A 26,480-nucleotide genomic window follows, 5' to 3' on the forward strand; every position below is an offset into this window, starting at 1 on the left:
GTTACTGGTGTTAGGTATTCACCTTGTTTATAGTATTATATTTGTATTTATGTTACCACGATCAGTACAAATCAGACTGATATTCTCACTTTTTTAATTACAGGTATCACACTAGTTAACAGCATAGGGACGCCACAGAAGCAAGATAGCTGCGCGATTATAATGACACCCTCCCCTCAGTTGATCTAGTCGATTACCTTTCCCAGAGAGATCTATTTTCCCAGGATCATGCGCTGTGCTGCGCTGCATTGCAACAGGTGTCCTTGCTGATGAGGAAGTTAATGTCGATAAGTGCAAGGAAGTATGAAACAAGGTGTTAAGTTCTATGGTTGGCAAAAATGTGTGCATGACGACTCATTTCGTAAGAAAGACCAAGTAGTTACCCTTACGTGCAAGACGGCTGTGAGGTTAAATGAAGGCAACATCCAGGTGGATCCACAGTTGCTGTTTCAGAGATTGAGTTTTGTAGCAACTGGAGGACAGTATGACAATCCCCAATCGTTCTTCGAGGTTGAGATGTGCAGTTTTATCCACCAGCATTATTTGATTCCTCGCTCCTATCACGTAAGGCTAAGAAGCCCCTCCTGGCTGACGCTATCTGGACTCGAACGAAGAATGAGAAAACAACCAAGTCTACAGGAAAGGTTCACTATGTTCTTGATGGCGACACTCTCCTCCATCGCATTCCCTGGCCACGGGGCCTTACCTACACGGAAATTCTCTCGCTCTATGTACAACATGTGACCCAAAGGTACAGCCAGGTTACGGTAGTATTTGATGGATATGAAGAGGGGCCTTCCACAAAAGACTGCGAGCATCAAAGAAGATCCGGTGTCTCTGGTCAAACAGTGAACTTTGATAGCGACATGGTTTCGAACCTGAAGAAGAACATGTTTCTAAGTAATACCACCAACAAGCAACGGCTCATAAAACTACTTGGGGAGAAACTGCAACTTTCGGGATATAGTATTATCCACGCCACAGGAGACGCAGACCTGATGATAGTCCAAATGGCCATTGAGTCCGCCAAGTCAATCACAACAGTCCTTGTAGGAGATGACACAGACCTTCTAGTTTTGCTTTGTCATCATGCTAATACAAGCGCTCGCGATCTGTTTTTCATTCCTCAGCCAAAGCAAAGGTCAACGACGCGAAAGATTTAGAGACAGACGAAAGAGACTGGGACCAGCAACTTGTGCAAATATTATTTTTGTTCACGCAGTTCTAGGATGTGTGATACAACGTCAGGAATACATGGGATTGGCAAAGGTTTGGCTCTTAAGAAGATTAAGAGGGATGCAGAATTTCAGGAGCAAGATGAAGTTTTTAATAATGAAGATGTCACAAAGAGTGATATTATTACAATTGGAGAGAAAGCCCTTGTTTTACTATACAACGCCGGTATGAAGTCTGGATATTCGAGATTCTTCCAGAAGATCACAACAGGGACTTCGTTTCCACATCCCGAATGTCTCCCTGCGACTTCTGCAGCCGCGATCAACCACAGCCTCAGGGTTTACCACCAGGTACAGCAATGGCGAGGTGTTGCGCTCCGGCCACAAGACTGGGGTTGGAAACCAGTAGATGGAAGTCTCGCACCCGTAAGAACTGACCTACCAGCAGCTCAAGTGTCTTTGTTAGAGATTATCAGGTGCAGAAAACATGGACTGGATTGCTCGGCTGCACTTGGTACTTGTAGAAGGGAGATTTGCACGAATTCTGCCTCACCAGACTTCAGCATTAACGATGAATGAAAATCACGTCAATATTCCTCCTGAATATGCAACAAACGGGTAGATTAGCCCCTCCTCTTCCACCCCCCATTCCCATCGGAATCCCCCCAAAAATCCAGTTTGATCAGTTTAACTAGATAATTATGTAGAGGTTACCAGATAAGCCAGGAAAATAATATATATTATGAGATTGTTTCTTTTTTGACCTGTTGAATTATGCACCACACCCTGTGCCTGTTATGCCAAACATCTCTAGATGCTTGAAATGTTGCACAGTCTTTATCAAATTCACCAAACGTTCTATGCAAGTAATAGAAAAAACACATTTGCGTTAGCTAATAACAATATTTTAACTTTTCTTGTAATTAAAGTTAACTTATTAATAAAAAGTATCTTTCCGAGACGTGGGTACCCTGTGGTACATGCTCGAAATATTATAATGCTTAATTTAAGCATGTTCCACCACACGAATTTTGCGGAACTTTTAGTATGTTAGTAAGTCGACCACTATCTATCATTTGGCGGTGACAGAAATTCTGTTGCAATTAGTTTGACTTCAAAGATGACTGGATAGTGATCGTCTATCACAAACGATCTTCGGAAGTCTTCGGATGGTGTTCGAGATTGTTCGGATAATAAGATGGACACCGTCGATAAGATACAACACCGTAAAGGCAGCACGGACAGTTTAAAGTTTGCTCAAACCTTGATCCAAAACGCCAGTATCAGTCACGTGATCACGCAGCCTGAACCCAGGGTGGGGCGGGTGAGGATTAACAAAAAAAAAATAAGAGGTTTCACAATGGTGGTCGGAGCTGGTCGCTTGCGAGAGTGGTCGCAAGGAGAGCTTCAAATGTAGTTTCCTGTAGCTAGTCCACCCTTTTCTTTTTTCTATCGTCGGAAGTCTCTCCTCGTGGCTGAAAGTTCAGCTTTGCGCGCTCCCCGCGCGTAGCCAATTGATTGCATAACAACAAAGCAAACTATAAGCAAGGAACCGCACAACGAAAATGCTGTAGGTATACGCGGGATCTGTAAAAGATCTAATCAGCCAAAAATATAAATGAATCCAATTTATGCAAGGCTGGACTGCGTAGAACAGCGACATGATAGAGACCAAACCGATCATGTCGCTGTCGTGTTAAGTTACTTTGATTGCATAACAAACCTGCCGGGTGGGGTGAGGCATGACTTGGCAGCTTGTTTGTTGTGTAACCACGCACGCGCAAGCTAGTAGAAAACAAAGATGGCGGGATAGCGGTGGTTTCATGTCTGCAAAGTTTTGCGTTTTAGTTCGTCTCCATATTTTATTCGCCAGTATTACAACGGTTAATTTTTTTATATAGTGTATAAGATTATTAGATTTCGATTTCTTGTACATTTTGGTATTTTTTCTTGCAATTCGTGACGATCTTGTTTTGGTGACCGTACCTTTCAGTGCTTGTTGTTTGGACATAACCTTAAAAATGTTTAGGATACCAAGCTCTTTACGATTTATCGGAACTCCCAGTAGACAGATATTCAGTTCGAAAGGTAAGTTGTTAATTAGTGGTGTTTTGGAGTTGTTTGAGATTGTAAGAGGTGTGCTGAAAATGAACGTTCGCTAAACGCGCAGCTCAGTGTATGTTTTGTTACAATTACGAAGTACAGCTCTCCACGTATTGCACTTGGGATCTTATGCCCTTCACAATGCAATGAATATAATGAAGAATTGGACGTTGGATCAATCATTACATTTTCTTGTTGTAGAGTGTTGTGTTGATTCGCACTATCATACGTGATTTCAGATTGTTTATCCGTGCGTATGCACAACTTCCGTTCTAGTTTGCGATCAATAAGACAGCTTTACGTACAAATAATTTTAAGGAAACGTTTGCAATTCTCTTTATAATATCTCTCTCGTGTCTTATGCATTTGAAAGTTGAGTCTTACACATTTTCCTCTTTTATGTCATGTACATTCAACATTCAAACTGGTATCAGTCATGTTATTTATATATTTGCTTTGTACTTTGAACCCTGTTTTCATTATGCAAATGTGGTCATATGACATAAACTGCACATCAAAGATCACATGACCTTTTTTTTTCTCATAAAATGAATGTATTGATATTTTGACGCCGAATATGATTATGGGGTAGTGCTCTAAAATTTAATTTTGAAAATTTGCATTGATCTGGAAAAAGTGGTAAATTTGGATCTGGACACGTGACAATATATGGAGATACTAAATATTATTGTAAGAAAAGCATCTTAAGGACGGTGCCTACTATTGTTACTGCGCATACGTTCTGCGCATCTCGAGATACTCGGGTTTCCTGTGGGTGGTGCCTACTAATACAGGAATATTTTTGCGCGGTTTAAAACTATATGGAGAAAGCAGAACTTAACAAATGCTTTTGGTATCTGAAAAGAAATTTTGGGGTAACCATGCATTTTTCGGAGATAATTAAGCTTCAATTTAGGGAAAAATCCCATACATTGCTTTATATTTTGGCGTTTTTTTGATATATTATTGCTTAATTATCTCTGAAAAATGCGTGGTTACCCCCAATTTTCTTTTTGGATTCCAATAGGCCTTGCTAAGATCTGCTTTTCCCGCATAGTCATAAAATCCAATCCATAGTACCAAAACAGATGGTGACTGGTACATTTACCCATAATTCTTAGCATACAAAATCCCCCAAACACTCATAAAAATGCACAAAAATGTTCAAATAACTCCAAAGCTAGCATACACAATGTTGTTAATACAGGTACAAAATTCACAAAAAATTGGCTTTCTTTGCATCTGTTGGCTGTGCTAGGTTCGTAAGGAATTGTGGTAAAATGTACCATCACCATCTTTTTCCGTGCGGTTAAAGAAACATCAAGGGAACATTTAAACATTCAAAGTGTGCTCTGTAGTTGTTCCCAAAATTTTGAGTGCAATTGACAAACATTTAGCAAGACAGTAGTAAGTTAGAGTTTTGTCTGCCATAATGGAGGGCATGTTGTATGAGACAACGGCTCCCTTGGACTAAACTACAGTTGAAAGAAATTCCTGGGAAACCAATCACATTACAGTCATGTTTTTATAAAAACATTCGATGCAGATATGGCAGCTTTTTTTTACTTTTTTGTGTCTATGGCTTCTAGAGAAGCGTAGACACTATGTCATCGGGTTGAGTGAAAGAGTGTAAGAGTGTAAATGCCACAGGAATCCCAAATGGAATCCTATCGAAAGCCGACGCTAATCCTCGATTGACCGAGATCTAAGCGATTGTATTTCCGGATCAGGACAATGGCAACAATACGGTAAATGATGTTATCCGATGTTGATTTGCTTTTTACAAATAGTTTAAGTGATGATTTGAACCAGAATTCTGTAACTTCTGTAATTTTCATCGCAAACGCGCCCCAATTTACTGCGAGTGATCGCTTTGAACAAACATGGAGTGTCTTCAAATTTTACATGCGTGTTTGCACGCACGCAAAAAAAAACTGAAAGTTTTGGCCTCTAATAGCAAATGCATCGTTTATTTCAATAAAATGTTTTTTTGGAAAAGCTTTTTGTTGATTTTGTCTTTGTCAATTCATATATGCATTTGACAAGCGACAAATGCGTAATCAAGGACAATTTGCATAAGCAGGTTGAAATTTGATATGCCAAAGGTCTTCATCAACATGCCGGGAACTTTAGATATTTTTGCGTTCAAGTGTGTTTTTCGGCAAATGATTAATAGTAACGATATTATTTTAGGTCAGAAAACATTTGTTTAATCATTCCAGTTTAATATGCAGTTAATTTTGGAAGCCAACGATATTTATTTATCTACTGCGCATTTTAAACCGCTGCAGGAAAAAGTTAATTAATGTCACTGTTCCGTTTAATATATCCAAACACACAAGCTTTAATGAAACGTAGAGTAATAAACTAAAGAAAGGACCACAAGACACGTTTGGCATTAATTTGGGGGACACCGCTCGGCGATTGGCGTGACTGGCGACTTCTATTGCGCGACCATTTTAAGGCCTCACTTCTCTGGCACTTCCAGCTGCACCTAGGCCAACAACAACAACGCACTGCAACAGCAGCACAGCTAGGCCAGCAGCGCCACTCCAAGAAGAGTATTGGCAGGTCGCAAAACTAGAGCGCTACGAGCTGCCATCTAGGCCAGCAACGCGCAAACCTAATTAACTGAATGACCTATCATGCCTCACCTATCTCTCCAGCGCTGCTGGGTCGGACCGGAGTATTGGCAGGTCAATATTACCAAAAGTCATTGAAATGAACTAGAGAACTTAGCTTGGGGAAGTCGCTACGCAGACTTAACCGAAGCGCAAACGCCGATAGGCATCCCCAAGTTTATTTGTTATATCACAGATCAACCCCCAAAGGGAGGGAGGGAGGGTACATTTTTTACAGCGTAACAGTAGATAAAACCATGTCGTAACCAAGTGTGACTTAGAACCTTCTATCACACATTTAAAGCTAGACAGCGTTCAATGTCAGGGCCAATGGCCAGGGTTGTACTATGCTTATGATAGACTTTACATCATAGCAAACCAGACATGAATGCACCATTCACTGGTTTAGCCATACAGAAAAAGCGAACTAACTTGTCTCCAGACAATGTCGCAACATATTACAATGTGACTATTGACCAACGTGACAATGATACAGTGATAAGTCTAAAGTACAGTACATAGAGATGCCCCCCGGGGCTAAGGGTGTCACGTTCCATTAACTGCATTTTACAATTGTATTGTAAAACTTTCTTTATGCGAAAACTATGGAAACACGAAAGGAGTCAAGGGGTTAAAGAATGCTACTTGCCATTCATAAGTTCAGTATAGATTAATTAATAGTTTCTGTTGCATTTTATGCCTATGTTTCAGGTTAGAACTTTGCTTTCAGTACTTTATGTTTAGAACTTTGTTGCATTGCTTTCAGTACAAAGTTGTGGTTCACGTTGTAAGATGATATAATATATTGTTTATGTTAGAATAAAGTTACAGTTCTCTTCTTACAAAATGTTTGTGGTAAACGATACCAGCTTAATCTCAATCTCACCAGTATCCTGTGCAACATTTTTACAACCTTTTTTTTTATCTCTATCCTATTTCCACTCCTCCCTCTTCGTTTTCATTTCAGTCTTATTTCCCTTTTCTTCAATTCTTTTATATCACATTTCTATACCATAACTGCAGTAGACACATGCAGTCTGAGACTGCCTATTTTTTACAGAGATATAAAGCAGCAAACATGTGAATAGTTGTGTAGTCCTTTCAATTCCATTTCACTCTCAGTTTGTTTCTTCACCAGCTGGTCAAGCCAAGAGCTAATATCACCTTCTGCAAGCTTGTCCCATATATTTTGTGGAAAAAATTCCTTATTCATTGTCTTCTTTCACCCAAGGATTCTTTTCTCTCTTTGATTTTTCTATTGAAGCATGAGCGTGACATGCAGTGATTAGCCACCCCAGAAATAAATTATGTTGTTCTTTATTTTTTTGTTTTGCTTTTTCAGAATGTTTAAAGTCTTGTTGTGGATTTACAACTGTCAAAAGATTACATATTCTTGGTTCACGAGAAAGCAGATCAGCTTTATCTCTAATCACAAGTTCTTATGGCTCAAACTATACAACTCTGGGTGTTTTGCATCATGGCCACGAAAGAGGTTGCAGAAGTGTTTCGTCCACTAGTAATGGAGGTAAAGACAAAAATGGCAAAGGACCTGGAAACCAGTGGAGCTGCCCAAAATGTGGAAATCCATGTACTACCATGGAACGTAAGTCCATGTCAATCTTGCACTTTAATTGACCCCCTGGTCATAATTAAGTCTATTGAAGACAATAATCCGCACAGCATTTCTATGCATCTTCACATATTTAACTTCTCAAGTTTCTGTTGTTGGTAAAATGTGCTTGTTTTCTTAACTTCAAATGTCTATGATCTGAGCAAAGTTAAAAATTGTGTTTGTGCTGCCTTCTTGAGTAAATTAAAATACATGTAACATGATTGTTTGCTCTGATGATGATTTCAAGATAACTAGCTAAGGGTTCATTTCTATGTTCAATTTTGAATTTGGATTTAGATTTTCTCTTTACAATACAATACTTTATTGACACTCCCCATAGGGGTTTTTCAGTGACAATTTGCTATCAAAATCAAGAAATAAATGTTAAAAACTGTACATAGATAAATATTAAAAATGATTAATAGTTTTTGAATGGTCATTGCTTTTTGTTTTCAAACCCTGCTTTACAAATGCCCAGTTTACAAAAGGAAAACTGTTTTATGATCAATAACTTGTTAATGTGGCCACACTGTTGACTTGAATAGGCAGTCCCTTTAGTAAATCACAGATTGTGTTGTCAGGACAACTAAGGACTTAACTTTGCTGACAGGTGGCACTGCAGTCCTCCCTTTTCTTGTTAATTTTGTCCTCGCTTCAGTATTTTTAAAATTAATCCATGATTTTTTTATTCATTCATTTCTTTTATTTTATTTTTTGCAGCTAGTACTCGTTTTGTACAATGTGACAAGTGTAATCACTTTTTCTTAATCTTATCGGAATCTGATTCAGCTAAGCGATACATTCATGTCAAATATGATAAAGCATCAAGTAATGAAGCAGAAAAACAGAGCAAGGCACTACAAAGTCCCCCACCACCCCCCAGAAAGGTATGTATTGCAGGAACAATACCATTTGTCTTTGCAAGTCTCTGTCTTTGAAACAACAGATGTGGCCACAAACACCAAAGAAAGTGGTATTTCCAATAGTAAATAACTAAACCACGGTAAATTATCTTAGTTTGGGTTTTCTTTTCCATTACTAAATATTCAACAGAGGCAAACCCTTAAAATCGCTCTTTGTGGTTTTGCATTGAACGCTAAAGAACATCATGATCAGTTGCCTCAACTCGGATATTGAAACACCTTAGTTTTGTACCAGACTGTTAATGTCATGGCACTTGTTTTGTTCTTTTTTATACATCCATGGCAATTTCCAAAGCAAATTTACCTCGGGTAAGAGCAGATGTGTTCTGGCTGTGATTTCTTGTTGTAGAAAAAGGAAAGTGTCCTGTGTGGCCACACCTATATGAAATTGTTCAGTAAAATTTTTAAATAGCAATATTTGACAGAAAGCAACATAAATTCTTTGCCTTTTCAGCGAACTTTTAGGTTGATTGTGAGAGTGCCCCTTGTTGTAGTGTGTTTTTTGTTTTGGGACAAATAAATGCTAGCTTCAAAAGCAGAAGTCCTATATATAGCAAGTTGTTCTGCCAGCTTAGAACTGCTGTCAGGTGCTATTTTATTTTCTTTATAGAAAAAAAAGTGTTTCTTTAGAGCAAAGTGAACTTCAACCTAAACTCCTAATGATATACAGTAAATGAAAAATGTGTTGTGCATATAAATAAGTATTTTGTAAATAAGGCAATGTATTTATAGATGATGGTAATAATTTTTTAAATTGGTGACTCCATCTAAGGAAAGTAGGGAAATAAGTAATTTGACCAGACTTGTCATCCCCGGGAGGGGTGGGAAGGTGTGATCTCAATTGAAATTATGTCAGGTAAGGCAGGTAGCCCACATAGCTACCTGACATGGGATGATTCTCATGTTATATAAACTATTTAATGTTAACAAATTGGTTCTAACAATGTACAGATCATTTTGTAACATGCATTATATCTTTTCCCCCAGATATTTGAATACTTAAACAAGTATGTAATAGGTCAAGGGCATGCCAAGAAAGTCTTGTCAGTAGCAGTGTATAATCACTACAAGCGACTATCAGTTAACCTGCCACAGTCACAGCAAGCTTCAGCACCAGCTGAAGTTAAACCAGTTCCTCTTCAAAGACCATTTCCTGGTTCACCACAGGGTAATCAAAACTTCCATCATTTTCTTTCTTTAACGCTTAACTTAACTACCATATTGTTGCTATGGAGAGTTCATCATATCTTGGAAACGCTAACTTCCACAGTGATCTTGTTTGTATCATGTTTTTCTATTTTAAAGGTTTTCAAGATAATTTTCAAGTCACAACCATATTTGGCAAGTCACATGATCAGAACAGAAAGATGCCTAAAACTCAAATGGCATACAGATGTGAAAACTGAAAACAGTGCCGATAGTTTTAGATCAAAACATGGCGTACTGCTTTTTTAGAAATTTGAATTTTTATAGAAGTTATTACGTCATAAGCACATTATTTATCCATTTCCTTCAGTAGCAGGTCTACGTCAGGTTATAAGGAAGGCTGGAATACATGTATTTCCGACTCATGAAAAAAATCAGAACTCTTCCCCTTTTCTTTGAGTTTTAGGGATTTTTCTGTATGCCAGCTGGTTGGGGATTGGTACTAGTTACATGCATGTAATGACAATTATTAAAATCCATCTATTCACCCACATATATTGCACCAATAAACTGCCACAAAATACTGCAAAACAGAGCATCACAAAATACCATCCCTAAAAATCCCCTAGCAACAAACCTTATTTTGTAGTTAAGTTAGTGCCCTTAAAGTGCCCCTGGGACGAAAATTTTATTCGAGATTTCATGGCCGCCATTACTTGGCCTTGTTGCTGAAGTTAAGGCTCAAATTACAGGAAGTGACGTCATTGGCTCAACACGAAAAATTCCACATGGCTAATTTTCATATGGATTCTACTTCATAAACTGTATTCTGCTGTTATTTAGTTCGCAACAGCACAATACTAGATGCACAATACCGCTAGATGAAACTAACACTCTGGATCTATGGATCACTCATACATGTAGATAAGCTGCACATTCCCAGCATAACATAATTTTCTAGCACAAATATAATGGCAGAATTCTGAACTATGATAAACATAGTTTATCTAACCCTTAAATTGCTTCGCAATTTTGTGACAGAGATATTTTTTTTTCTCCTTACTTTCAAGAATTACAGATGCTTATGACCCAAACATCCAATCTCAATTCTCCTTTGGGAGCAAGTGGTGTCTACTCGCCAACACAGTTACGTGAACAAGCAGGAAGTGATATACTGGATTCAGAAGTGGAGAAGATTCAACTTGACAAGAGTAACATCCTTCTCTTAGGGCCAACAGGCTCAGGTACAGAACATTAAACTGTTTTTGTAAAATCCATGGGAAGAATACTTCAGCTCTGTGATGTTAAGTTGTACAAGCCTGATCTTCAGGAACTGTTTGTACACTTCAATAGAACAGCAGTTAACCAAAATATATATTGCTGTGATTGCTGCTGGACAATGTTATTACCCCCAAGTTTGACAGGGATCTCAGGGCTGGCAACTGGCCTATGTCCACACTATATCATATAGCTTGTGTATCACCATGAACATTATTCTACATCTATTAGGCCTTGTATGCCAAAGTGGCACTGCACCACTCTGATCTTGAAAATACAACACGTTTTTACATTATTCCAACTGTTCTATGTGGACAGTCAGCTAAGTATGCTAGTAATAATCAAAGATTGGGGAGTGTGTTCAGTGATCTTGATCCCAGGCTTTCTCTCCTTTGCTAAGTTGGTGATGATGTCATCCACCCCCTGCAAAATCTGTGGGGGATGCCAGATTGCAATCTCATCTCCAAACACAATATTAGGAGTGCGTTCTTTCTGCGTCAAACACAATTAGCACACCATACAAACGGTTTTCTAGATTTGTGCTGCAATAAAACCTGTCTGGTATATTGTGAACAACTATGTACCATTTTCCCTTTCTCTTTCATTAGCATTAGCACAATAATCTATCCAGTATAGTGTAAACATGCATGTCCTATAAAAGCTTAACTTTTGACAGAGAGAACTCTTCCTTGAAAGACATTTGAGAGTCAGTTGTACATTTTAACAATACAATCAGTTCTCTTCATTTTAGCTAATTTTGCTATCATCTCATTCTTTTTCAAGGTAAAACTCTGTTAGCGCAAACGATAGCTCGGTGTCTAGACGTCCCATTTGCAATCTGTGATTGTACTGCTTTGACACAAGCTGGATATGTGGGTGAAGACATTGAATCTGTCATTGCAAAACTTTTACAGGTCAGTCTAGCCTGGTATAAAAAGGTGTAAAGCAAGTCTTATGCTACTATACCAAACAGTTATTTTTGAAGATGGATCTTAGAAGGATAAGAGGGTTAATTTCTAAAGAAACTGAGGTGCTGAGTTGGTGTGGGAGTAGAAACAAAAATTTGTTTGATGCTTGTTTTGATGCTTTTAATGCTTGGTATTATCAATTGAGTTGATAAGGTAATTTGGCCACTGTAAAGAGATTTGAGAGCTGGCATTTTGGATATTAGCCTCTAATCAGAGCGATTTTTTAACTCTCGTGTTCATACCTCAATCTAAAGGTCACAAGTAAAACTGGTTTAGGATGACTTCACTTTGTTGAGAAGTTTCCATTTGGGGCCAAAAATGGTTGTTTCTGATTGTATGTGAAAATGTTAGAGTTACATTGCATGTTGCATATGTAAATGTATTGAAACTGAGATGTGTTTTTATTTGATCTCCTTACCCATCACAGGAAGCTGGGAACAATGTTGAAAGAGCTCAACAAGGTATGACCGAGGAGATGTATTTTGAACTCTACTCAAATTTAACTTTATTTGTATGTCATTTATTTCTTGGCAACTCAATGTCAGGCAGAAATATTTGGCTTAAATTTGTTTCCTGAGTAAAACAAGAACTCTGAACTTAAACCCCAACTAATGACTACATTTTATACTGTCATAAATCACAATTACAATGTTGCCACAAGCAGTGACCTCCCACGTGGGAGCCGAGTTTTGTGCATGCTGGCATGCTTTGCCTGCTCTACTACCTGTGAGAGGAATAAGAGACTACTTGTTGTCTACACACAACAGACAAACAAACAAAATATATCAACATCCACCAATCAGAACCCATGAATGTGACCTTTTTAACCTGTTGAACAAGACTATTATCTTGACTTTGACTCTGATGATGACTTCCACTCAATCACTCCGTCACTCACTCACTCACTCAATCTCGTCAAACAGTCCATCTCAGGACTGCACTCACCTGGATGATCATAGTTTACTTGCTTATGATTTTACTGCTGGATTTAAACCAGTGTTAAGATTGTTTTCTTGGCTAAGGTGCCTGCTAATATAACTGACAACAATAATTGCTACTGTTGGTTTAGCTTTGAACTTCAGGGCTTGTGTGCAAACATTATGGTAATAAAATCTGCTAAATTCCTTAGGGATTGTGTTCTTGGATGAAGTGGATAAGATCAGCTGTGTGCCTGGAGTGCAAAATCTGAGGGATGTTGGTGGTGAAGGAGTTCAACAGGTACTTAAAAAAACAGATTCTGTTTACAGGAGGGAGGGTGACCTGGCTAACTGGATTATTGAACCACATAGAAACAGACTGACTTAACGCACATTTTTCAGCCATCTACAGCATTCAACCACCAAAGCGAGTCTTTGTTGGAAATAACATCATGATAAGTTTTTGCATCATGGAAATTCTGAAAAAATCCTAGCTCCAGATGGGATTTGAACCCATGACCCTCTGTGATCTAGGTGGGATGCTCTAACCACTGAGTTACTGGAGACTCCATGGTGAACAAGGGTGAAATGTGGGTCTTTGACTTTGTTATGCCTTAAGGTGATTGCGTGATGCAGTTGTGAGTCATATGGGCCTATATTGATTTGACTATTTGACTGTGTGATGCTCACCATGGAGTCTCCAGTAGCTCAGTGGTTAGAGCATCCGACTAGATCGTGGAGGGTCGTAGGTTCAAATCCCATCTGGAGCTCGGATTTTTTACGAGTTTCCCATGATGCAAAACCTTATCATGATGTTATGTACAGCATTCACATTGTAAATAAATCAATTCCAAATTATTCTTCTTCCTTCATTTTTCGGCATTTAACAAGTCTTAAAAAACTTCACTCGCCCAGCCTTGTTATAACTTTTGCATTTTGAAGTGCATGGTCTCTGATACTCTTCTTTTCGCAGGGTTTGTTGAAGATTCTTGAGGGCACGGTAGTGAATGTTCCAGAGCGCAATTCACGTAAGATGCGGGGTGACAGTGTAGCTGTTGATACTACCAACATCTTATTTGTGGCGTCTGGAGCGTTTAATGGACTGGAGAGAATTATTAAGAGGAGAAACCAGGAGAAGGTGTGTTTACTTTACTCACTGTCATGAGATACTACTAAGATCTTTTTAAGAGTGGACTTCATACACTTACCCGACTTTTTAAATTTTGTTTTCAATTTGGCAGAACAAGAAGGCAGCTGGGTAAACTTGAAAACTTTGAAGCTGTTTCACGAAACACTAATCACATTTGTTGTGTTGTACTCTCTCTTTTTTATAAGAACTTTTTTTGTGAGAACGTTGAGGCTGAGATTAACTAAAATTTAAGAACATACTAAGAACATTACCCAGGCTGAGAGTCAGTTAAGAACATTTTTTTTTTTATTTTGACCAAATGTTTTAAAATGAACAGTGTAAATACGGATGAAATAATGCATGTAAAACTTCAGTCTATAAAGTGCAAACTCTGGTAACTTAAATCACGTTGCGAACCTCTGTGGTCGCTACTTTTTGCCAAGAGTTGGCTGCCGCGACATCTTGTTCTCTGCACTAGAGTACATGTAAGCCGCGCAGCAGAGCTTGTCACAAGCAACTCAGTTGACACTATGTTGGTCTTATTGAAATACTGTAAGAGGTAACTTAAGAACACCTTAAGAACTTTTTCAGGCTCAAATTGCCAAAAAAAATTAAGAACGTTCAGCCTCAGCCCACAAATTAGACGTTCTTATATATATAAAAAAGTGTAGATTGAAGTTTAATAAGTCTATACGATCAACTCCTGCCTTGTGAACACCGGGCTATTACGGACACCCTGGTATTAGCGACAGGAGTTGAAATCCCAGCGAACAAAAATTACTGAAAGTAATTCTGTTCAGTACGGACACCGAATCATTGTCGCCAAGGTGTCCATTGTAGCGGAAGCTGGGCAAAACAATACATGTATCATCTATCTCTTCTCTGTTGATCCAGGTTATCGGGTTTGGTGCTCCTACAAGTGACCGTGGCGCCAAAGAGAAAGAGCTTGACATCTTCAAGAACTCACAACCAGACGTGCGGGACGATAACGCTGAGCGGGACAAACTCCTTAGCAAAGTGGAGGCGCGGGATCTGGTCGAGTTCGGGATGATACCCGAGTTTGTGGGTCGACTTCCCGTGGTGGTCAGTTTACATTCCTTGGATGAAGATTCACTGGTTAAGATACTCACTGAGCCCAGGAATGCGCTAGTGCCACAGTATCAAGCACTGTTTAGCATGGACAAGGTAGGAACAACCAGCTCTGCCTCTACCTAGTTTAATGGCCTTAGCTCCCACGAGTCTCCTGTAGCTCAGTGGTAGAGCATCCGATCTAGTAATCGGAAGATCTTAGGTTCAACTCCAGATAGGAGCACTCGGATTTCCGTTTTCCGAGTATGCCTGTGTCACTTTGAATAGTACATCATTCTCAGATTTTCAATACTTGGGAAATTTAGTTAGAACACTGTTCGGAACTGGTAAATACGTTCCAACACCTTCCCCTCCCTCTGTCCTTCTCCCTTTAGATTTAGAAATTGCCAACAAGTGTTTTCAATGACAACTATTTCCCTTAGGGAGTCGACCTCAGATTATCTGCAATGATTTCCTGTTAGCAGTGATTTTTTTTTTTTAACAAATTGTCTCAGTTTCATTCTGTAGATGGTAGACCATCGCAGTTATGTGTCTTTAATCCGCAGTTCGTGTATACAATATTTATATTTCACATTCACCCTCCACGGGTTTATCACAAACTCGCGAAATGACCAGCTCCCAGTTAGCTTGATAGCTCAGCCATGGGTTCGAATCCCGTTCAAGCCTGAATTTTTTTATCACTGTTGTTGTTGTTAGGTTTTTTTTTTTTAGTTTGCAACTTCCTAATTGCATAGGTAACTGCGATGGTCGGTTCACATATATGAATTCATATATTTCACATTCATAAATTGCCTTGTGTTAGGTTGAGCTGAATCTCAGTCCTGATGCTTTAAAATTGATTGCCCAACAAGCCTTGGAAAAGAAGACAGGAGCCCGCGGCTTGAGAGCCATACTGGTATGCAAAAAAATTCCCTGTATGGAAGGGAAACGTTTCCTTACTCTTTCTTTACGCGTACCAGTCCCACTCTTTCCAAGCACGTTCCCGAAAACTTGTGACCTACAGTTATGTCGGCTTGCACGAAGACCGTTGTTGCAACGAAGAATTTGTCAGAAGCGCTTTGTAAATTTTTTCTCTAATTTTTCCTTTAATGTTGCTGTGATTTTTAATCATTACAATAAGGTTGATAGTCAAATCAACAAGTTGAATTTTCACGTAGCGGTCACCTCTACTGACAATCTGTCTGCCGTTTGTTCAGATACGATTACAACTGTCCGTGGCAAAGCACATTTTTTATCAAACGTTTCTAGCGAGACAAATCTATTACTGGGTTATTGCGAACAGGCTATCAGAGGCGTTTTAAATGGTATTTGCAGTCAGAAAATTTTTTCAGTTGCTCTTGCTTAAATGAACTCGTGCTCGTTTGTTCATAAACTCTCACGTGCTTTCGTGGATCCCCGGTAGTTTGAAGTCTCGTTAAATGTCGTTCTTATTTGCTCCATAATTTTAAAAATTTGCTATTCACTTTCCAGGAAAACCTGCTGTTAGAGCCCATGTTTGATGCACCGGGATCTAGCATCCGGGCAGTTTACATAGATGAACACGTGGTACAAGGGAACAAAAAGGCTGAATACGTAATGGCCCCTGAAGAAGAGGTTCCAGGGGATGCAAATGATGGGTTCAACGAAGAGGAAGTTAGATATGCTGGAGACGCTTCTTCCAGAGTGTAAAAAGAACCAGTGACTTTTGACTGTGACCAAAGCCTTCATCTGTAGTGTGTGTCATTGTATTCCAATAGCACACTCAAAAACTCACCATTCAGGGGAAATGCTAAACGGACGATCCTGTGTTTTGAAAGCACAAAACCATTTTTGCTGCAATCGCTCCAAAACGATGCCTCAAATACTTTTCCTTTACTATGTTATCTTCCTGAAATGGTTACTTGTCAATGACTGTTTCTCGTATTTGATGTGGTATTATTATGTGGATTCTAGTCTTTGGTAATTGCTGGGTATTGCCAAAAGCGGTGATAAGAATTGGGAGTGGTGAACTTTTTTTTACGGTTTATTTTCCTTAGGAAAAGATTTGATACATTGGATTTAACTTGTGTATAAAGACATGAATTTAATTGCTGAATAAGATATATCGCGCTATAATGTTGTTTAAATAAACGATATTTGACTGACACTTGAGCCTGTGCGTTCACTTGTGGTTGAGTTCTTTATTGTATTGAAAGTAACCTCTATTTGTCGTAAAAAAATGTGCTCGTGTATTTGTCTGCGAGCATTTGCAAGAGCCTGATATTTTCTGTTTCCAGAATTAAATAGCGAAGCTCGTTCAACAAAAATTCCCAAGACCAATTTTCGAGGATACTAGTAATGTTATCTTTAATTTTTTTGTTTGTTTGTTTGCAAAACCACAATGTTTTGGTAGCTTACTCAAAATAATCGTTTTTATTTTATCAAAGGAGTTATTTTGACGAAAGCTGAACTTATTGGTTTAGAAGTTACCTGTCAAGATTCCGAATTTGAACGGCTTTAGTTTGGGCGTTTTGGAGACAATTTGTTTTTTTCGATTTTTTTGAGATTGAAAGCGTTTCCAGGACAATAACTACACCTGGGAGCAGTGAATATTGAGCGTACTGGGAGCAAAACGATATTACTTGCATTCAATAATGGAGATGATATTTTGTATGTGTAACATGTATATGCACTGCGGATGAAGAGATAGATGAGAGATGATATTGTTGCAAAGGAAGCTCTGGTTTGTCATTGGAACTAACAGGATTTTAATTCTCCCCGATCAGTCTTGTGTTTCCCTCGGAGTTCTCCTGGGCCTAGCACTGCATTCTGTATTGCCACCCCAGACCCTAATAGATTGCACACAGTTCGTCTTCCGCGGTACTTACCTTGCACTTCCTGATCTATTGTAGCTACGCGTGACGTGCTAAAACAAGTACACAGACAGTAAAAACATTTCATATGGTATCCAGGGAATACTCCTCCCAATATTGAGAAGGGATGTGCTGCCAACAGTGTGCTGTAAACTTGGTACCCCATTTCAGATCTCGCCCCTAAAAGAATTATCCTTTTCCTCGTAGAATAGTCCAAATCTGAGGTAGTTCATGTACACTTTCAAACCTTGGCCCTCGTGGGGAGTGTTGGTGAATTTAAACTCGGTAATTAGCGAGTCTACAGCGACAAAACGAGGAGAAGTGCAGATCTTTAATGAACCTCAATCAGCAACATACTTGAGATAAGAATGGTGTATTATTCAGTGAGTGACACAGGCAAACTCGGAAAAAGAAATTCCGAGTGCTCCTATCAGGAGTCGAACCTAAGACCTTCCGACTACTAGTTCGGATGCTCTACCACTGAGCTACTCGTGGGAGCTAAGGTCTTAGGTTCGACTTCTTGTAGGGGCACTCGGATTTTCTTTTTCGACTTTTTCCAATTTTGCCTGTGTCACTCACTGAATGATAAACCATTCTCATGGAATTCACCATGCTTAAAATATACCATCACGTTTATTCCATGCATGAGATAGTAAAAATAATATAGACGGCAAGAGTAGTACTGATCCTCTTACTGCAAAAACAAACCTTCGGTGGCTACAAGACATGTTACCGGGACCGTTACCACTTTTATGAATACATACAGTTACCCTGCCACAACGAGTCCATTACTGAAAGGGATGGCTACTCTCGGTACATGGTGTACAAAACTATCTTAATTAGTAGCTGGTTTATACGCTGTACACTTTATGCAGTGGAAGATAAATACAAGATGGTGAACAGTTTTAGGTGTTGGCTACGCTGAAGCCGCAGGTTATTCTACAGCTTAAGGTGAATTAAAAGTGTTTTGAGCTATAATAGACCAGCCAGCGCTTTTCACTTAGCCAAATTTTGGGTTTAAGGACGGTGCCCACTATTGTTACTGCGCATACGTTCTGCACATCTCGAGATACTCGTGTTTCCTATGGGTAGTGCTCACTAATACAGGCATATTTTTGCGCAGTTTAAAACTATACGGAGAAAGCAGAACTTAGCAAGTGCTCTTGGTATCTCAAAGAAAATTGGGGGTAACCGTGCATTTTTCAGAGATAATTAAGCTTCAATTTAGGAAAAGCTGCCATACATTGCTTTATACTTTGGCGCTTTTCGCGGTTTCCCCCAATTTTCTTTTTGGATTTCAAAAGCTCTTGCTAAGATCTGCTTTTCCCACATAGTCATAAACCGCACAAAAATACAGTTCCCTGTGATTAGAGGTGGACATTGCACCAACAAACTGTAGCATTGCACCATGGGAAGGCCTTTTTAGCATGGCCGACAAACTATGAGAACGTGAGACAACTTGATTGAAGAAACCTCAGCATTTTACGAGATTAATAAAGACAAAAGGATTTAAGTGATACGGATAACAATTTGCAGCCATGGTGAGGAGTAAAGTTTTGTAACCTTGGCTTTTTAGTGGTATTTTCTAGCAGGATTTTCAAAATTTATTCAAAGAACGATACTAGTAGAGTCGATTATAAACTTACATGTATAAAGCTTAATTTTGAAGTGAAACCTTTCTTACTGGTAAATTTCTGTTATAATCCTTTACAGCCTCAGAACGAATACGTGGAACAGTCTCGTAAACGTCGTGGATACAGACTCGATCATTTCGAAAAGAAGTAAGTGGATAAATACATAAGCTTAGATCTATAAGCTTACACTCTTTTGTTATAAAAACGTTGAGGCTGAGATTAAGTAACTAAAATTTAAGAAACAGACTAGGAAAGTTACCCGTTGTACCAGCTAAAGTAACCTAGGAATATAACCTTTGAAGACTCACCCTGGTTGAGAGCCATGTTTCTATAATTATAAAGCGAATTTTTTTTATATAGGTTTAGTTTATAACAGAGAGAGAACATTTTGTTTGTGTTTCTATAGAATTAGAGGAACACTTGTTGAAATTGGCAGAACTCAAAATAACAGTATAGCATCCACCCATGGCTTATTTTCTCACCACAAATTAAACATTTTGAGAGGATTATGCAAACTTCACACTGTGTGCCTTGTTGTCTTTGAATAGTTAGTTTTCCATAGGTTATTTACACAGAGCAGGTATGGATGTCTGCTGTAGAGCTGACTGATCTACCATGTATAAATAAAGTTGATTGCTCTTGCCACAGAGTTTAGTTCTATGTGAGTTTCTAGCCAACATGGTGTAGGAAACTCATTCATAGCACAATTTCATGAAATTATAACTTGTGTAAATAAGCTGTTTGTTACATGTAGGTCAATTTTCAGCTATTAACCTTTTGTGTTTACAACATTGTAAAGGGCTTCTTATCATGAGCTTAGTATTAATGAGGGATATTTGTTTCAGACGGAAGAAGGAGAGTCGTGAACCACATACACATGCCAAGTATGCCCACAAACTACATGGCCTCAGGTATGGTGGAAGTTTTAATATATTTTTTTCATGTGGCACACTCTTTTTGGATTGTCCTGATTCATTTGAATTTCCATATTTTCTCTTATGGTATGAGTTTTCATGATTCTGACTGTATATTATCAACAACACCTAAGTGAAGTCTTGTTGAAAAAATAATATAAGGTCAGTATCACAAAAACTCATACACATTAGGCTAACTGATCCTTTTTGCTAATTTATGGTGTTAATATGGTATGAAGATTGTGTCTTAAATGATATTTTAAGACATAATCTTCATACCATATTATACACTTATATTAAATTAGAGAAAAGAATCAATGAGCCTGACTGGTACGAGTTGCTAAAGCAACATGCACAGTCCCAAGACCTTAAGCTGTAACCAGACTACTTACATGTATGTGTATTGTTATGACTAGTCGTTGTACAGTATGCATTGTACATTCTGCAGTACCACTAATTGGTGCTATTGTTATTATTTATCATTATTTAAAAGGTTGTGTGGTGTCTTTTGGTTTCACTTACTAGAACTAGAAATACGTGACTCGCAAAACCTCGCGAAGCTGGAGCTGGGTGGAAAGCACTCTTTACTCGTATTGTAGCATCAAATGAGGAGATTAAAAAAGGCATAGGATTTTGTTTTTTTTTTGATGAGCATGGTCTTTTTGTAGTTCCACAGGCTAGTTTGCGGTTGAAAATGTTTTTCTGACACGACGTAATGTACAACGGGGGTCCAGCGCTGTCATGTTCGATGAATTTAATTCCCACGGAAAATTATTTTACCGCGGCCACAAAACGTGTAATTTCTTCAATGCAATCTTTCACAAAAAAGATTTCTAAAAGAAACGGAAAAGATTCTGGAGAGATAGTTCTGTATCCAGTGAATATTGCTGAACATTGCAGTTGAAATTTGATCATGCACGCATATTTTTTCCGATGTATGCAAATTTTGCTCCAGACGACGCCAAACAGTCTGACGTCATTCATACTTTGTTTTTCACTGTTGCTAGGCAACAGTGCGGACACCTTCAAAGATGTAAACATATAAACATATATATACAGCTGTATATATAAATATATTTTTCGCTCGAATTCGCACGGCTTAGCTCCGCTCGGCTCGGCTCGGCCCGACAGATTTATTAACCTCGCTTCGCGAGGAATAAGATAGACCAGTTCTCAGATCAGGTAAAATGTCTTACCATGAGCACCATTTTTTGTTCTTTTACAGAGCCAAACTGTACAACAAGAAGCGACGTCTTGAAAAAATACAGATGAAAAAGACGTAAGTGGAAATAAGTAATATTAAATATTAATTTTTAATATTTCATGTTGTAAGACACTATTGTTTGAAAATTTAATTTGTCTACCTTGTTCGTGTCACTCAGGCTGAGGATGCATGAAGAACGCCAGACAAAAACAAGAGACAGTGAAAATGTCCCTGAAGGGGCAGTACCCGCATATCTGTTGGACAGAGAGGGTCAGTCACGCGCTAAGGTGCTCAGTAACATGGTCAAACAGAAGAGGAAAGAGAAAGCTGTGAGTATTGACATAAAAGAGTTATTTGGATACAGGTCTAAATCACTTTAATTTACTGGAAGTAAGAGTCACATCAAGTTTGCATCAAGCTCAAAGTTAATAAGTTGGAGTCTTGGGTCGAGAGAGCCATAAATGCATGATTTTGCCTTGAAATCTGAATTGCTCCAAATCACATCTACTTTGACGTATGTACAGCTGTGTATTCTGGGTATCAGCTTATTACTTTTTTCTTAAAAACTGATGCTACTCAAGTGAGTCAGTGGTAATTTGTTTTGCTCTCTGCTTTAGCCAGCAAAAAAGAAATCATCCTTGATTCCTCTGTTGTTTGAATTGCCTGGGTTAAAAGGAAAGTTATGACAAAAGATAAGCAAATGATTAAACAACAAGGGAGAAGCCTACCACTTTTCTTTAAAGTGCAAGCAACCTATACAAAAGAGGAACTAGTACTTGACTGTTTTTTTTATAATTTTTAAATCCAGTAATGCTACATGCTTGAGTCAGTTGTTCAGCTTTTAGCAAAAGAGTAGTAGGTGAGTTCTTAATGTTAAACATTTTGCTAAAAGAATGTATACAAAACTAGGTTTCTTACTTAGAGGGTCTCTGCCAAAATAGAGCTTATTTGAAGCAATGTTGATTTCAAGGCAATAAAAGGCAGTTACAGCAGTTTGGCACAAAACGCTTCATCATTTTGATCTTGGCTGAAACTTGACATGGATGCAAAACTTGGTTTGTACTATTTGGTGGTTTCAGTTTTATTTGGCTGGGTTTAACGTTTGCGTATATTTATTTCACTCAGGGCAAATGGGATGTTCCACTTCCTAAAGTTAAAGCTGTAGGAGAAGATGAAGTTTTCAAAGTCATAAAAACTGGAAAGTCAAAAAGTAAGTTCAAGTCTACAGTTCAGTTATGTTATTTTTGTTAAAATTCTTGATGCCTGCAAACCTGACTGGCATTTTCTGACTCTTGTAATCTATAGTTTCTTGTATTTGTTGCTGGCTGGCTGTTTTGATCTATAACCCTCACAAGTTTCCTGCTTTCCATTCCATGTTACTCAGTCTGACATGGACTATTGTCTCTGCATTCTTACATTATAACCCAGATGTACATGTATCTAACCAAAATGCACTCAGTCTAGTTATTTGCATGATGTAATGATATAAAAGTAATAGCCAATCAGATCATTTTGCAAACATTCTTGGAAAATTTATTATTATCAACATAAGATGCAAATACCCCTCTTGAATTTTTTTTCGGGGAACAAGCAGCGGTGCACAGTCTAACAGAGTAGAGATTAATGGAATTCTATATAATGTTATCTGCTATTAATAGCCAGGACCTAACTTTAACCAATCACTGACTCAATATTTACATCTACCTGTTATTAGAAAAAGCATGGAAACGAATGGTAACCAAAGTGTGTTATGTTGGTGAGGGCTTTACAAGAAAACCTCCCAAGTATGAAAGATTCATAAGACCAATGGTAAGGCACATCCTCTCTGCTATAATTTGTTTTTCTCATGGTACTCATAGGTGTGAACAAAAAAATGTTGTGAATGTTTTTTTGTTTTTTTTTTGTTAACCAGTTAAACAAGAGTGGTTTTACTTCACTACAAAACAAAAAGAAAGTCAATCTTAGTTTGCCTGTAATACTGACCTATACAAAAAAAGACTGAATATAACATTTAGGTTTTAACAAGAAGCATACCTACCATTGCCATGTTGAGGTTTTTGTTTTCAAATTAAAGATATATTTTTTTTTTGTTTTTTCATTTTAGGGTTTACGTTTCAAAAAGGCTCATGTCACACATCCTGAGGTGAGATGCTGTTAAATGGTGCATTCAATCACTCCAAGCATACTTGTTAAAACTATGTAATACTATTGTTTTAATTTATGTAATGCTTTTATCATGATAGTCGTGTATTCTGCAGGCTGATGTGTTGATGCAATAGGTGTGTTATTGTACCTTTCAGCTGAAAGCAACTTTCTGTCTTCCATTGATTGGTGTGAAGAAAAACCCTCAGTCACCAATGTACACACAACTAGGAGTCATAACAAAAGGAACAGTCATTGAGGTAAGTTGCATTTATGTTTATACATTGTAGTGATGATGGCAGTTAATTTATGGAGAATAATAGTAGCTTTCAGTTGCTGCTGTCAGTTTTATGTATGGCAACTGCTATAGTTGGTTCAAAATTAATAAAAATGGAGACAGTCATGATTTTGCTGATGCGGTCAACTCCTGCTATAACGGCTGCTGGCTTTGGGAAGAACTAAATCCTTCTTTGCTGATACTCCAACCCGTCTGTAATGAACAGGGAGACTTCTATAGCGATTCTGGGGTTTCCAGGAGGTGGGAGTTCAATGACTGTAATAATAGTAACAGTAATAATAATGATGTTGGTGGAAGAGTCTGTTTCAAGATCTACCTGTTTGTTTGTAGGTGAATGTGAGTGAACTGGGCTTAGTAACACAAGGTGGCAAGGTTGTATGGGGTATGTACGTCACTGTTTTAAAATACATTTAAATTAGTAACATCCTTTGGTGCAGTGAAATTTTTCAACTTGGTATCAATTCTTTGTTCATGCTTGCTACTCACCTCCCACAGTTGTTACATTTTTATTGGCCAGGGGAAGCAGAGCACACCAGAAGTCTTAAAAGCAGACTGTTCTGTTCACTAAAACTGTCAGTTCTCTTTGACAAGGACTGTAGAAAGTAGAGGACTTTTAAAATAGTGTTTGTAGTTTTTACATTTTTTGACAGGTGGTATTTCTCATTTCAGGTAAATACGCTCAAGTTACAAACAACCCTGAAAATGATGGCTGCATCAATGCTGTTTTACTAGTATAACGACATAAAGAAAAGTAGAAAATGGAATTGTAAATAAATGAACGTGACTTTATTTGTTACTTGTCTTCTTTTCTTTATATTGATTTTTACTGAAATCACCTGAACCCACTGGTTTTCTCAACTGTGCTGTAGCCCTGACCAAATGGAGACAGAAGACTTGCATCAGTCTGCATGGTCAGAAGTCTGTATATATGGGTAGCAAGACTCTCTCTGACCTTGTTCATGTAGACCAGACTTCCAGCTTTTGTACAAGTTCAACCTTAGTATGCCCACAATAGGTCAAACTAATGAGGTGAAAGTTCAAGCCTTGATTCCTTCAGGATGCGATTGAGATTCCCTTCAAGGTCTTGCATGAGAATGTGAATGGACCTGGCTTTCAAACACCTTACTCTGAGATAGGGTATAGACATAAAAATCAGAGGTTTGCTCTGGAATAAGGTACTATTTACCATGAAACTGATCAGTTGTGTAAGGAATTTAGAAATATGATATTGGAAAATAGTGAGTCTGGGATAGGGTAGGGAATTTTGGTATCTAATGCAGAACAAGGTTGCAAAATGTTTGTAATGTAGTGTTGAAAACAAGTCTGAGGCTACTTTCAATCAACATCAATCAATGAAAATCGATACCTGTGACTATCAATATGGATGGGCTGATCAATATCAATGAACTGACAGCCATTGATTGATATTCATTGTTTCCAATCGTCACCTTTCGTGACTGCAGGAGTGAAAAAAAGAAAGAAGAGAAAATTGAGCTTTTTTTCAAGGTACACATCTACTCCTTGATTCTCACAGTTTTCATTGAACTTTGCTCTTGGAAAACTGTTCATTTCTCCAACCAGTTGATGTGCGTGAACAAATATGCCCACATATTTTTGCTCCAAATAATAGTTGCTGTTGCCAAAAACAAATAGTAATTATTAATAGTAACGGTACTTAATAATAGGTGTTGAAATAGAGGTTACTTGGGGGAGTTACACTTCCGTATTAAAAGAGCTCTGTCATGCTTTCACCATGGTACAGCTATTGAACTGGAGAAACTGAATTCTTGATATGGCACATAAACTACATGATGGCTATCCTTTTTTTGGACCATATGACTTTTACACATATTTTGCCTGGAACAAAATGTCAACTAGGTGTACATGTTTTGAGTGTTTAGAACAGACTTTGCTTTTGTGTTGAAATAATTATGTCAAAAGTGGTGTTCTGCAACATCTTTTTAACTATTTGGTCTTATAAGATTTGCCTTCACTGGACAATATTGATACTTTATAAATTAAAAATGACGTGGAAGAGAAGAAGAGGAAAGACCAAGAGAAAACTGGAACCCAATGAGATTTGATGGATGTAATAGATTTGGTTGAACAAATGAAAAACCGAAAACTATGACCTTACAGAGTTGAAAGATGTTTAGATGGCACAGTGGTGAGAGCACTCTCCTCCCACCAGTGTGGGTCGGGTTCGATTCCCAGACTCGGCGATAAGGGGATTAGTTTCTAAAGAAACTGGTTCTTGTCAATTCTGATGAGTTAATTGTTGCACTTTGTGGTTGGTTCTCGTCCTTGTTCAGAGAGGTTTTTCGCCAGGTACTCCGGTTTTCCTCAGCTCAAAAACCAAATTTTCTAAATTCCAATTCGGTCTGGAGAGTGTCCCAATAATACATTGATTTATTACTGCTATAAGCTAAATACATTGACACTAAATAAAGTGATTTTTTTTATTTTCAGCTTCACACTGCTTACTGTTAGCTGTAA

At 38.2% G+C, this 26,480-nt stretch overlaps 2 protein-coding genes across 2 annotated transcripts; both read left to right on the plus strand.

Annotated features, from left to right (window-relative positions):
• Positions 1–2,961: 2,961 nt before the first annotated feature.
• On the plus strand, positions 2,962–17,086 carry LOC146460029 (ATP-dependent clpX-like chaperone, mitochondrial). The gene is made up of 12 exons (XM_085088840.1): positions 2,962–3,263; positions 7,242–7,502; positions 8,232–8,398; positions 9,422–9,602; positions 10,651–10,824; positions 11,642–11,772; positions 12,254–12,287; positions 12,956–13,044; positions 13,717–13,881; positions 14,767–15,057; positions 15,764–15,856; positions 16,432–17,086. The coding sequence occupies exons 1-12, from the start codon at positions 3,197–3,199 to the stop codon at positions 16,627–16,629; spliced, it is 1,851 nt and encodes a 616-aa protein (XP_084944966.1). The 5' UTR covers positions 2,962–3,196; the 3' UTR covers positions 16,630–17,086.
• Positions 17,087–19,201: 2,115 nt separating this feature from the next.
• LOC146460030 (ribosome biogenesis protein NSA2 homolog) lies at positions 19,202–24,771 on the plus strand. Its single transcript, XM_085088700.1, has 11 exons — positions 19,202–19,333; positions 19,506–19,573; positions 20,272–20,337; positions 21,566–21,619; positions 21,723–21,873; positions 22,670–22,754; positions 23,259–23,353; positions 23,649–23,687; positions 23,845–23,946; positions 24,315–24,366; positions 24,654–24,771. Exons 1-11 carry the CDS (start codon positions 19,331–19,333, stop codon positions 24,719–24,721), a joined length of 783 nt encoding a protein of 260 aa, XP_084944826.1. The 5' UTR covers positions 19,202–19,330; the 3' UTR covers positions 24,722–24,771.
• The last annotated feature ends 1,709 nt before the right edge of the window (positions 24,772–26,480 follow it).

Source organism: Pavona decussata, unplaced genomic scaffold (assembly GCF_977016875.1).
Source record: "Pavona decussata unplaced genomic scaffold, jaPavDecu1.1 SCAFFOLD_215, whole genome shotgun sequence".
NCBI lineage: Eukaryota > Metazoa > Cnidaria > Anthozoa > Scleractinia > Agariciidae > Pavona > Pavona decussata.

Excerpts from the sequence above, each read along its gene's own strand:
- LOC146460029 (XM_085088840.1), top strand. The coding sequence starts at position 3,197 with ATGTTTAGGATACCAAGCTCTTTACGATTTATCGGAACTCCCAGTAGA. Across the intron at positions 15,058-15,763 it reads CACTGTTTAGCATGGACAAG|GTTGAGCTGAATCTCAGTCC; the intron begins GTAGGAACAACC and ends GCCTTGTGTTAG. Across the intron at positions 15,857-16,431 it reads GCGGCTTGAGAGCCATACTG|GAAAACCTGCTGTTAGAGCC; the intron begins GTATGCAAAAAA and ends TTCACTTTCCAG.
- LOC146460030 (XM_085088700.1), top strand. Across the intron at positions 19,574-20,271 it reads CTCGATCATTTCGAAAAGAA|ACGGAAGAAGGAGAGTCGTG; the intron begins GTAAGTGGATAA and ends TATTTGTTTCAG. Across the intron at positions 20,338-21,565 it reads CACAAACTACATGGCCTCAG|AGCCAAACTGTACAACAAGA; the intron begins GTATGGTGGAAG and ends GTTCTTTTACAG.